General features: G+C 57.3%; 1 protein-coding gene across 31 annotated transcripts in view; it reads right to left on the bottom strand.

The window, feature by feature from the left end:
- Positions 1-12696, bottom strand: part of Nrxn2 (neurexin 2) — a 114041-nt gene that overhangs the window by 23371 nt on the left and 77974 nt on the right. For 27 of the 31 annotated variants that reach the window (XM_075973274.1, XM_075973290.1, XM_075973284.1 and 24 more), the window contains one exon: positions 4032-4213. In XM_075973274.1, coding sequence (XP_075829389.1) covers positions 4032-4213 — 182 coding nt within the window. Of the gene's footprint in view, positions 1-4031; positions 4214-11343; positions 12412-12696 lie in introns of those variants that run through there. The other 4 variants (XM_075973301.1, XM_075973300.1, XM_075973299.1 and 1 more) reach the window with 3 other exon arrangements.

The raw sequence follows: 12696 nt of genomic DNA, 5'->3' as shown, positions 1-12696 counted from the left end.
AGGGTTCACAGTCTCGGAGGCAAGGATGAACCCCCCCAGACCCCAGTCTGGTCCCAAGACTGACCTCTGACCTCAGCAGCTATGGAATCAGGGGTAGCCTGGACTCTGGAAGCGGGTGAGGGGCAAGGGAAGAAAAGCGAGTCATAGAGCTATGCCAGCTTTATTAAAGGAAGGTCTTGGGGTGTTGGGGTGGGACTGAGGGCTTGAGGGAGCCGGCAGAAGACAGATAAAGACTAAGTCCTGCAGAAAGGAAGCAAAGAGCCCGCAACCTCAGGAACCAGACACACAGGAAACCCTGAAGAGGTCACCTGGGGTCCAACCCACAATAATTTGGCCAGTGGTGCTGAAGTGAGAGGAGGGGTTTTGCTGAGTCCACAAGAGCACACACAGTAGCCCTGGGAGAACCTGCAGAGTCACATTTTACCCAGGAAGAAACTAAGGCTGGACTTAAGGACTGTCTCAGTCTCAGCTCACAAGAGAGGACCCAGCATCTGAATCCCAGCTGGCCCGTCTCCAAAACCCTTGCTCTTGTCTCTAGCCTACTAGTCTGGAAGACACTCATTCAGAGCTGAGGGGTGCAGCATGAGAGATGCGAAGGCTATCCTGCCTTCAGGTACACGGTGTCTCACCACACGGTGGAAGGCCCACTAAGCCCTAAGCAGCCATCATGAACACAGCAAGAATCAGCTCCTGACCCTCCTCCCACAGGACAAGGAGGTGGAGGCTCCTTCGGGCCCCTGGATCACTCTCGAGGACCCAGTCTAGTATACGAACACAGTGAAAGACCCCATTCCAGCCTGAGCAAGAAAACCCTTTGGTTGTCAGCTACATCTAAAGAGAGCTGAAAGCCTGGGGGTGCGGGTAGGGAAGGCACAGCCAGGTGAGGGCTGGGCTGAGGGGCAGGACAGAGTTGAAGACCAGGGTATGCAGCTATGGTCCCCATGGCTATCTATTTCCCACTTGTGGGGTTCAGATCTCCCCATCCTAAGATCGGTAACAAGCCACACACACCTGTATGCACACACATGTGCACACACACTATCATCCACCTCGAAGGAGGTAAAGTAAGGAAACTGAGGCGGCCTTGCCTAACAGGCTTAGCAAGCCCCGCCCATGCACCGCCCACAGACCGACAACATCCCCAGGGAAACGCGATCATCATCTGCTCCCCACACAGGCAAGGGAACAGCCAAGCCTCCTGGTTACTATTGTTAGGAATGATACCACCCAGAATAGTATCAGCCCCTTGGATGTCTCTGAGGGCTCCTCCCCCTCACGAGGCCCCGCCTGGGCAGTGACAATGGTCAAGGGCGCTGGCAGACTGGGAGTTGGACTGGCAGAGGGCTGGCTAGAGGAGCTGGAAGGCAGGACACCTGGGTTTCCTAGGAGGCAGCCAAGCTTGGAGCTGTGCACTCCGGGGGAGAGGCAGCTCCCCAGAGCTGCTTCCGATGTGAAGTCAGTTGTCACTTCTGTTAAAGTCATTAATTCCTAATTCCCCAATTACCTCATTAGGCGGCGGTGGGGAGAACGCGGCCGCTCCTACAGCAAATAATTATGGGAGTCAAAATTAATTTGGCAAAGTGGAGCGACGCTTTATTAGAAACGTCAAATTGCTTTTCTCTTATTTTGCTGCCGCCTCCCCACTCTCTGAGAACTGCTAACGACGCTGTGGTGGGAGCTGATGTGTCACTGGGGGAGGAGGGGGCTTGGGGCTGCCCCCAAGGGGCTCGGAGCCCATCTGGTACCCAACTCCCCCTCACTGCCAGCCTCTCCTGGGACCTCCACCCTTCTCAGCATCCTCCCCCATCCTCTGCAGCACCTAGGCCTAGCTGCCTCCCTCACAGCCCTGCACAGGGAAGGCTTGAGGGAAAGAAGAAGGACATCTCACCTCACAGACTTCCTGCCCTTCCTGCTCTGGGAGGATGCATCATCCCCTAGCCCCGCAAGCCCAGACTCTCACACACTGCCCAAGTGGCTAGTCGCAGGTGACCAGGACGCTGCAGGTCCCCTAAGTGCAGTGAGCACATTACACATGTGACCTAATTAAGTCTCTGCCCTCTCAGTGTCCCACACACCTGGGGAAACTGAGGCTCAGAGAACTGCAGGGACTTGCATAGACACAGAGCAAAGAAAGAGAATGTACTGGGCTTCAAACTCACTCATGCCATCAACTCCAAAGCCACACACGCCCTCACAGACTGAAGAGAGAGGACTAGGTCAAACAGACAACTCAAGGAAACCAGGTGGCACCACACAGACGGGCTACTGAGGCCACAGCAAACTCCACTCCCTGAAGAACGGTAAATGCATAGCCACATTCTGCCAGTGACCACTGGCCCAGGGACACCCTGGTCACCTTGACTCACAGCCATCTCTCCTGTCACAACAGCTACATACCCACCATGGCCCTGCTGCCCACAGGTTTGAGGCCTCTTCCCAACCCTGGCTCCAGCTCACTCCCTGCGCTTTCCTCCACGCCCTTCCCTCCTGGGAACCTCGCCTGTCACTTGCCACTGCCACCAGCCATGCTTGCTTCCAGGATGCCTTCCCCTGGGTCTTCTCCTTTCACAGCCCAGTGTTGGAGGAGGGGTGTAGACCTCCACCTGGAGAGCTGTTGTGTGGGAGGGGCCAGGAGCCCCATCCTTACTCAGGTGAGGAACAAGCCTCCTCCTCTGTTTTTCTCTGCCCTCCCAATTCTTCCCAGGGCTCCCCAACTGGCACGCAGAGCCTGGTCAGCCTGCCCTACCCTCAAAGCTCAGGGCTGTGGCCAGGGCCAGCAAGTGGGATGCAAACAGGAAGGTGAGGGAGAGAGGAGCCCAGTACAGAGATGGAGGCTGAAGTCAGGGTCTGGGACTTAAGACCTTGGAGGAGGAAGAGGTAAAGGAGAGGTTAAACTCAGAAATGAAATCTGACAAGGTCAAAGGTCACAGGAAAGGTATAAGGCAGGTCAGAGGTCACAGGGAAGGGTGTGGGATAGGGCCAGAGGTCACAGGGGAGTGAGACAGGGCCAGAGGTCACAGGGGAGTGGGACAGGGTCAGAGGTCACAAGGGAGTGGGACAGGGCCAGGGGTCACAGGGGAATGGGACAGGGCCAGAGGTCATAGGGGAGTGGGTTAGGGCCAGAGGTCACAGAGGAGGGTATGGGGTGGGGTCAGAGGTCACAGGGAAGGGTATGGGGTGGGGTCAGAGGTCACAAGGAAGGGTGTAAGGCAGGGCCAGAGGTCACAGAAAAGGTATGGCACAGGGCCAGAGGTCAGAGGAAAGGGTGTGGAGCAGGGCCAGAGGTCACGGGGAAGGGTGTGGGACAAGGTCAGAGGTCAAGATAGAGTGTGGGACAGGGTAAGAGGTCACAGAGAAAGGTATGGACAGGGCCAGAAGACACAGGGAAGGGAATGGGGTGCCATCAGAGGTCACAGGGTAGGGTGTGAAACAGGGTCAGAGATCACAGGGAAGGGTGTGGGGCAGGGTCAGAGGTCATGGGGAGAGGTGTAAGGTGTACAGAGTAAGAAAGGAAAAGAGATAAACTGACTATGGGGTGTGGGGCTCAGCTGGGAGGCCAGTGAGGAAGGAACATGAGCAGAATCTGTGGGAAAGACCTGGTCAAGGGTCTGCTGGGAATGCAAAGGTCATGGAACAGAGGTCGCAGGTATTGTAAAGGCAGGGGCCGGATTCCAAGTCAAGGCAAAGAGACACAGATGGCCGCTGTAGGACAGAGAGGTGTGAGGGAGGAGAGGGACAGGCTGGGGTCCAGTGAACTGAAGCGGCCCAGAGACACCCTAAAGGTGAGCACATTTCTGTGGGTTACAGTAGTAGGTGTCTGGGGAGCTTACAGACACCTTGGATGGCTGGGAGACACAGCTGTCTGTATATCAGATGGGTGACTCTTGAGTGACCAGGAAGGGACCGAGTCTCGAAAGAACTTCAAGAAATGGGTGAGTAGGGCCCTAAGTGCTCCCCATGAGGGACAGATATGAAGTGGCATCAACAGCGGAGCTGGGTGTCAGGGAGAGGGGCTGGGCCCAGGTCCTTACAATGTGCAGCTGCAGGTAGTCCCCAAGGCCGGAGGCGCTGTCCACTCGCACCAGTACGGCACTCCGCTGATGGGTGCTGAAGCCCACAGCCAGGCGGTCCATCCTCGTGCTGGGCCGGTCATTCGGGGGCCATGTGTAGGTGATGAGCGCTCCCCCCTTCCCAAAGATGTATGTGGTCCCAGCTGCAGAGAGAAGGAAATGGAGAAGAAAAGTCAGCGGGTTCCTGTGGTTGGATGGGGCCAGAGCCTGAGGATACCAGGGTTAGGGCACAAGGCTTCAGCGATGAAGCCCACGGGAGCCACCAACCCTGTAATTCCGGATGCTCAAGTGAGAACCTGTGCACATACACACACACAGACAGAAGCCTAGCTTTAATTACAGCAATACAGGTAACACAGGGTGTGACCAGAGAAAGGCTTCAAAAAGACCCAGACAGCAAGAATGCCCTGTGCAGGAAGGACCTGAGACCTGCTTTTGACCAGCTCAACTTCTCCCAAGTGCTTCTTTGGGACCAGAGCCAAGCATCAGAGGCAAGAGGGAGTCTCAAGTGATGGCGGGAAGATGAGCAGGGCTGTGGGCAGCTGTGACTCATGCTCATCTCTGGCACCTTGCCAACGCCAGCCCCTCCGTCCTCTCCCAGCCCCCTGGGAATCTTCCTGGCTTGTCCAGGGATCCTTGTTTCCACCCTCAGGCAAGGGTACCTGGGTGCCAAAGCCCAAAGGCCTGGAATCCTGCCCAGAAAGGAGGAGGCAAACATGGGGGGGGGGATGGGAAGAGTTGACAGCCAGAGGAGGAAGGAGGCAGAGAGACAGATGGACAGAGAAGGACAGAGAGGGATGTAGGTGAGAGAAGCAGGAGAGTGGGAGCCTGAGATGTAGGCTTCCTCTCCCAGCCCTCCCCCACCCCACCCTCTCTCTTCTTCCCCCTCTCCTCTTCGCCATCCGGCTGCCGGGGGCGGGTGTGAGGTCCCTAACGATCTCAGCCCCAAAATAAACCCCATTAGTCGCCATGTTCTCTCCTGCGGCTGACTGAGCTCCCTGGGGGTGGAGATGGGAGTGGGATGGGGGCTGGTCACCCAGTTTCCGGGAAGGGAGCCTTGTCTGGGGACCTGGAGGACTAGACTCTTGGGCCTGCAGGAAGGGAAGGGGAAAGCCTCACCTTGCATTCTTTAGGACATAAACAGAGCAGATGAGATTCATAAAATGCTTGATTAAATCATTAGCTACTAACGACTCCTCTCAAGGCACTTCTTGGGGTGCAGAAAGGGGTTCAAGGGAAGACTTAGCCAGAGAGAAAGAGATGCAGATGGGGCCTGAGGGCAGAAGCTGGGGCAGACCAGAAGAGAACCCAGAGGTGGAGAACTCTGGTCTGGGGGAAGCAAGGACCGGGGATGTCTCACCCAATAGCCCCCTTATAGTCCAGGCAGTCATCCTAGGAACTCTAGGTCCCCATAGGAGCAGTGACTTCTGTGTGCCTTGGAGTGGGTGCTCACCAAGTGTGGAAGGCTGGGAAGGGAAGGGAAAGCAGCAGCCTGGGTGGTGAGACTAGAGTGGAGAAGGGACTCATCCCTGTCGCTCCCCAGACCACCTACCTTGTCTTCTACCTCCCAGATAGAAAAGAAAATGGGAAGGGACCCCAGGAGAAGGGCAGACAAGGAAAACCCACAAGGATATCTAAAATGGTCCTCTTTTTGCAGACTGTAGTTGGGAAAGCACCCCAGCAGACAGCGGGAAACCAGTTCTGCCCCTGCAAGCTGAGGTGTCTCTCCTCCCTACCTCAGGCCCTGGAGGCACAGTGGAGAAGGTTGGGCCTTCGGTTGAGTTCCGGTTCCAGCGAGGGGTGTACAGTGAACATCACCTCTACACTCAGTGCAGGTTACCTGCCTGCCTAGAAAGGACTGGGCCTGGAGGCCAGAACCAAACAGCTAAGCCTCAGCCAGTACAGTCTCCCAGCTCCCAACACTGCAGCTCTCCAGAAAATCGGCTGTTTCCATGACAACCATAATACCCAGGGTCCTCCCTCTACCCTCCACTCACAAGCTACACGTAGAATTTAGGGGGTAGGGTTGGGGGAGCAGAGATGGTGACCTTCCTCTACACACTCCCTGATCCCTGGGCTCCAGGGTCTCTCTTGGTCCTCTCACACCAGGGAAGGAACACCAGACTCACACATTTGCGTGGGGTCTGCCCCCAAACCTGCCAGGTCTAAGGAGGCGGCCCTTCCTGCGGGTTTTCCCGCTGGATGCCACACAGCACGCTCATCACCATGGATAGCGCCGCGCCAGAGCTGAGAGCACCGGAACAACTCAAACCAGGTGCCGGGTTAGACATGGAAGCTGGAGAGGTCTGGGATGCATGCCCACAACCCAAGTCCCAGGCCTTACAATCAGACACAGCTCCAAGTATCGCACATCTAGACCTACACCAGCGCACGGGAGGCGACGCACCCAACTGCACACAAAGCCCCAGAAAGGAGAGGCAGACCCCATCACAGGAGTCGCGGCACGGGGGGGGGGGGGGGGGAGGGACACGGCGATAAACGCTCAAAGACAGGCCTCCGCGGGCGGCCAAGGGCAGGGGCCGGCGAGGTGCGGATGGGCGCCTGCGCCCCAGTCCTCCCATTCCCCAGCCCCGGCCTCCCCCAGGATTTATGATCCAGCTGTTCTCACACTGCAGACAGTTTACTGTGCTGGGCGGACCTGTTAAAGCCGAAGGGCGTTTATTATACTGTGGGGGGAGCCAGGTTGGAGAGACACTTCTCGGACAGAAGAGGGGAAGGATGAATGGTTTATTGGGCTGGGGCTGCAGTAATTACCCCGGGGAGACAGTTCTCTCTCCAGCACCACGGATTCCGCACGGGCGGGGACAGGGGGCTTGGCTTAAGGAGGAGGTCGGGTGCAGGAGGCGGGGCTTCTGCCAAGTCCCGCCCCTCCGGCCACGCTCGGGAGGCGCTTCCCGCAGCTCAGCCAGGCAAGCAAACTGTCCCTGGCCCTGCCCCGGACTCCACCAAGAAGGCAAGGCAGCCTTAGTGGCCAGGACAACACTCCGAGTCTTGACAGCATCAAGAAAGGATCTGAGAAGCAGAGGGGCCTAAAGCAAGCCCCAGTATTCCCCAAGGCTGGTGTAGACCAGTTCTTTTCCACGCTGGGAAATAGGGAGCCCACTGTACATAGCATACTGGCCAGACCCACATCACTGAGGCCCACGGCAAGAGAGTTTCTAATCAGATATAATATGCCACAGGCCCAAGATTAGCACCTTCTGCCCACATCCAACACAGTTTCCTCAATGCCTCCTAGATCCTGAAACTCAGTCATAAAATACTGGAAATGATCATTAGTCAACACCACACACACACACACACACACACACACACACACACACACACACCTACAGTCTAGAGAGAAAACAGCCAGCCAACCATTAACAATGGTTAGGGAACCCAGACTCACAACAAGTCATCCCATGTAAAAACCACCCATGCAGTCATGCACCAGGGCCAAAAGTACATGTGCAGCCGCTATGCCTGCCAGTGCCCCAGTAGCAACAGAAGCTATAACAAAAGCCTTCTGAAGACCTAGAATGGTCAGATGATCCAGTAGAACCCAGAAAAGCCTGCATCTTAGGTGCTTTCCCAGGAGGACCGCTACAGTCGGGGTGGGGCTGCACAGGTCCAGACCCCTGAACTCAACTCTATGGGGAATTTTTTATTTGTTTTTTGTTTGTTTGTTTGTGGGGGGGTGGTTTTTGTTTGTTTTTGGTTTGGTTTGGTTTTTTTTTTCAAGAGACAGAGTTTCTCTGTATAGCTTTGGAGCCTGTCCTAGAACTAGCTCTTGTAGATCAGACTGGCCTTGAACTCAGAGATCCGCCTGTCTCTGCCTCCCAATTGCTGGGATTAAAGGCTTGCACCACCACCACCCGGCTTCAACTCTCTGTTTATCTGCATACCTCCTCAACTCCTAACGTCATTCCTGGCCATACACTGTTCCGTCAGTTCCAAGTTGACATACCCATCCCCAGAATCAACATATATGTTAGCCCCCAGAACCAACACACATGATAGTTCCCAGAATTAACATATATGATAGCTCCTAGAACCAACACACATGATAGTTCCCAGAATCAACATATATGTTAGCCCCTAGAACCAACACACATGATAGTTCCCAGAATCAACATATGATAGCCCCCAGAATCAACACACAGGATAGTCCCCAGAATCAACATATGATAGCCCCCAGAATCAACACACATGATAGCCCCCAGAATCAACACACATGATAGCCCCCAGAATCAACACACATGATAGTCCCCAGAATCAACACACATGATAGTCCCCAGAATCAACACACATGATAGCCCCCAGAATCAACACACATGATAGTCCCCAGAATCAACACACATGATAGTCCCCAGAACCAACACACATGATAGTCCCCAGAATCAACACACATGATAGCCCCCAGAATCAACACACATTATAGTCCCCAGAACCAACACACATGATAGTCCCCAGAACCAACACACATGATAGCCCCCCTGTGCTGGAAGCACCTGACTCAGAAATGAGCTGGGGTTGGGTCTTCTTTGACCGGTTCCTGAGGGAGCTAGGAAGGAACTGAGAGAGCACCCAGGATTCAGAAACCAGGACTGGGACAAGGGGATCCATGGCCAGAAAGGTGTCATCTCCACCTGTTTTAGGTCCCAGATGTGCTGGTCACCACAGACCCCACAGTGACACCAGTGCAGAAGTGTCAACAGTGTTTGGCAGGTGGGTTGGAATATTATGCAACAAGAGTGGTTGGGGGATGGGAGGAAAAGTGGGGAAGCAGTGAGGAAGGAGGAAAGGCAAGGGGAGCCTCAGTAGAGAAGCATGAAGAGAGGTGTCCTCACACTGAGGGACCTTGGAGCAGAAGGAAACATGACTGGCCTCCAGCCCGGGGAGGAGACCCCAGGGAAGCTAACTCTCTCATCTCCCCCAGAGTTCAGGTGAGCAGAGATGGGGTCGGTCATGACAGCTTGCTTCCTCCTCTCCTGGCTTTCCTTAGCCCCTTCCTTCCTCCCTGAATCTTTCCCAGCTGTCCACTACCTCCATCAGTGTCCCAGGCTGCCCTCCATCCCATCCTCTAGTCCCTTCTACCCTGAGAAGACATCCCTAAGGCAATGTTCATGCAATACAATATAGTTCTGTCAGATCCCCATTAGCTAGGCCTATGTCCCTGCAGCATCAGGGGCTGTGAGGAGGACCTTCCGGGAGACCTAGGACGGTAGAGGGATAACATATCCTGCACAATTCAGGAAAGCCTGCATCCCTGTTCCTCCTTCTGCCTGGCTCCTGCTGCTCCCCAGCTCCTGGGCCCTCCTCCCCACCTGCCCATCATCCCTATCACCCTCCTCTTTCATGTCTACTCTTCCCCACACAGAGCGCCCCTCCAGTGCACCTGGTACCCTTTCCTGTGCCTAGTGCATCATTGCCTAGAGTGACCACGAGAGTCTGAGAGTCTCTGGAAGCAGCACTGGACCTGAGGACAGTCAGAAGAGAACAATGAGGAGGACAGGGGGCCAAGGAGGAGGCAGAGCTGAGATCAGGAGCAGGGTGTGGGGTGAAGATGTGGGAGAAAAACTGGGGAGTACTTCATGTGGCAGGGATGGCAGCTGAGACAGAGATCAGAGAGAGGGATACTGTAAAGGAAGACAGGTCAGGTACAGTCTGAAGAGACTGCTCCTGGGGAACGGATGAAGCATAGTAGTGACATGGGGGGGGGCACTGAAAGACCGGATATGACATGGGACACTGAGATCAGGAAGCTTCTTGCAGGCACAATACAACTGTGGGAAAACAAAGATGGTGCAGAAATAGGAGGCAGTGAGGGGCATGGACGGGGCAGGACAACAATGTGGCTGTGGAGGATGATGGAGGAAAATGGAGCTGGCCAGGAACGGTGATGGGCAGTCAGAAGTGAGGAGTGATGCGGGTGGATGGGTGGACGTACGAAGACGGGAGGCCACACTGCACAGGGAACTGACGAAGGCCGCCAGAGCTAGTCAGGAGCAGATGTGGCAGGTGCACGGGAGGCGCAGAGTGCCCGGGCGGCAGAGCTACAGAGACAGAGTCGTGTCCAGGAGAGGCAGTTATTGGGCTTCAGACGGGGCAAAGGGTTGGAGGGCTGAGAGGAGAGCCAAAGATGAACGGTGTGGAGATGGGGGCTAACAGGCACAGAATGGAGAGGGGGGTTAGCTGAAGAACAAGGTGCAGAGAGCTGAGAGATGGGGTGCAGGACGGAGTGGGGAAGTGGGGAACTGGTGGGACGGAGGTGACAGGGTCTCTGGAATGAAACAATAGCCATGGAACTGCTGTGGGAAATGGGGCACCCAGAACAGATGTTGTGGGGTACAATAAGGGAAAGTGACAGGTACACAGAGTCTGAGGGACAGAGACGGGAGGTGACAGGTACAGAGCTGGGGAGAGAAGGCCCAGTGGGAATCCTGGGGGCTCGGATAGGAAGGGATGAAGGTCTGAGCACGGGAGAGACTGGGAATGAGAAGCGATGAGAGCCAGCCTGGACAGTGATGGGCTCTGTTTTAGGAGGAAGGGGAGGGCTTGGAGACTGAAGGTTATGAGGGACTGGGGTAGCAGTGAAAAGTGTGAGCGATTACAGGCGCTCACACAGGAGGTGAGAGCGCAGAGGGACTAGGCTGGGGGTGACAGGCTGAGGGTCACAAGCAGAAGCAGAGCAAAGATGAGGAATAAGGGTAAGAAGGCACCAAAGGTGGGGGCAAAGGGGAGTACAGATGGTGGGGCCTTAGACGGAAGGAATTGTTCCAGAGATGGTGGAAGGCCAGTAATGGATGGGAAAAGGGAAGGCTGCCAGGTAGGCAGAGGTGGAAGGAAGGAGGTAACAGATCAGCCATGGGAAGGTGAGGGTGAGGTAAGACAGGCATGAACACAGCAGGGATGGAGGTGATAGGGAAGAGAGATTCAAGAAGGGCGCTTAGAAAGGATGAAAGGACAGGCCGGTGATGGGGCTCTGGGAGGGAGAAGAAGAGGCTAACAAAGCACATGGGGAGAAGGAGGTACAGGGGATGCTAAGAAGCTGTGAGGAAGACAGGGATGCGGGTGAGCAGGGAGAATGGAGAGATGGAGGTGAGGGTGGGGCTGGCACGATGGGAGCTGGGGATGGGAGGTGAAGGGGCCCCACCGCAAAGCCCAGATCCGGGAGCGCACACTCGGGGTGCGGCCCTGGGGCTCCCGGGGCCTGGGCGATGTACCCGAGACCCCCAAGCCAGTCCTCTGGCATCTGGGCGCCACTTACCGTGCCCACTGCGGGTGAGGAAGGGCATGCGGTTGATGGCGATGGGCACGGTGCCGTGCTTGCTGTGGAAGTGGTGGACGTGGTGGGTGGTGCTGAGGCTGGACGAGACCCGGGCCCCCTCGGTCGCCCCCAGCAGCAGCAACAGCCCCAGTAGAAACGACAGCAACGGTGGCGGTGGCGGCGGCGGCGGCAGGGGCCCGGCCAGGGCGGGGGGGCGGCGCGGGCACCCCCCCTGCCCGCTTCCCCCGGGGGGCATCTCGGCCCGGGGGCGGCCACCTCACAGCCCCATGGCCGGGGGCGGGGACGCGGGGCTGCGCGGCCCCGCGAAGCCCCCCTCCGGCTGCTAGCTCCGGGAGGGGGGTAGGGGTGAAGCGAAGGAAAACCAGATCCGGAGCCTCAGTCCGGAGCCAAGCAAATCAACTGGATCCCGCCGGGGAATCCAGGGTGCGCGCAGCGGGAAGGCCAAGGTCCGGGGTGCCTGGGTCCATCGCAGGCGGCTAGGGGTCCCCCCTCAGGCTGGGGCCGGGCCGGCGCAGAGGACCGTCAGCGGCCAGCGGGTGGGGGCATGGTGCTGGGGAGGGGATGGTAGGGAAATCCTGCAGAAAAACCCAGCGGGATGGGAGATGGGGTGCGCAAAAGGAACGGAGGCCCGGCTCCCCGGAAAGCGCGAGCACCGCGGAACCGACCCGGCGCCGCTGCCGCCCGACGGAGGCCAGGAAAGGAAGGAGGGAGCGGCCGGGGAGGGGGGCGGGAGGAGGGGGAGGGAAGCAAATCCGGGTGATGGGGGGGGTGAGGGGAGAGGAGAGGAGGGGAGAGAAGAGGGGAGCGGGGCCAAGCAGAGGAAAGGCGCGAGCCTGCGAGATTCCGGCGGAGAGATGGAGGAGGCAGCGGAGTGTTGCTGCAGAGGCTGAGAGGGCTAGAAGGGAGAGGGAGGGAGGGACGGAGGGAGGGAGGGAGGGACAGAGGGAAGGAAGGGAGGGGAGGGGAAGCGCGGGGGGGGGGGCAGGGCGTAGGGACCCGAGCGGCTCCCGATCTGCGGGCGGCGCTGGGCAGCTCCGCGGCGTGGCACCTGGCTAGCCCGCTCGGTGCTCGCCTCTCCTATGCACGCGCCCCACCCCTCCCCCGCGCTCGGGAGCGCGCTTTCCACCATCACCATCACCACCACCGCCGCCCCCCTCCTGGAGAAGGGGCCCTGCTGAATAATTGAACAGGACTGAGGCTTGCAAGAGAAGCAGCTATCTTCCTTTTCCCCTCCCCCTCCCCTTCCCCCCCATCTGGACGAGCCCCAAAAGTGCTTGCTGGTCCAGCGAGCAGAGATGTGGCCACAGCCCTCTTAAGCACCCCTTGGAACAC

Source organism: Microtus pennsylvanicus, chromosome 5, assembly GCF_037038515.1.
Source record: "Microtus pennsylvanicus isolate mMicPen1 chromosome 5, mMicPen1.hap1, whole genome shotgun sequence".
Classification (NCBI taxonomy): domain Eukaryota; kingdom Metazoa; phylum Chordata; class Mammalia; order Rodentia; family Cricetidae; genus Microtus; species Microtus pennsylvanicus.
This window is presented reverse-complemented; position numbering and strand designations above follow the sequence as displayed.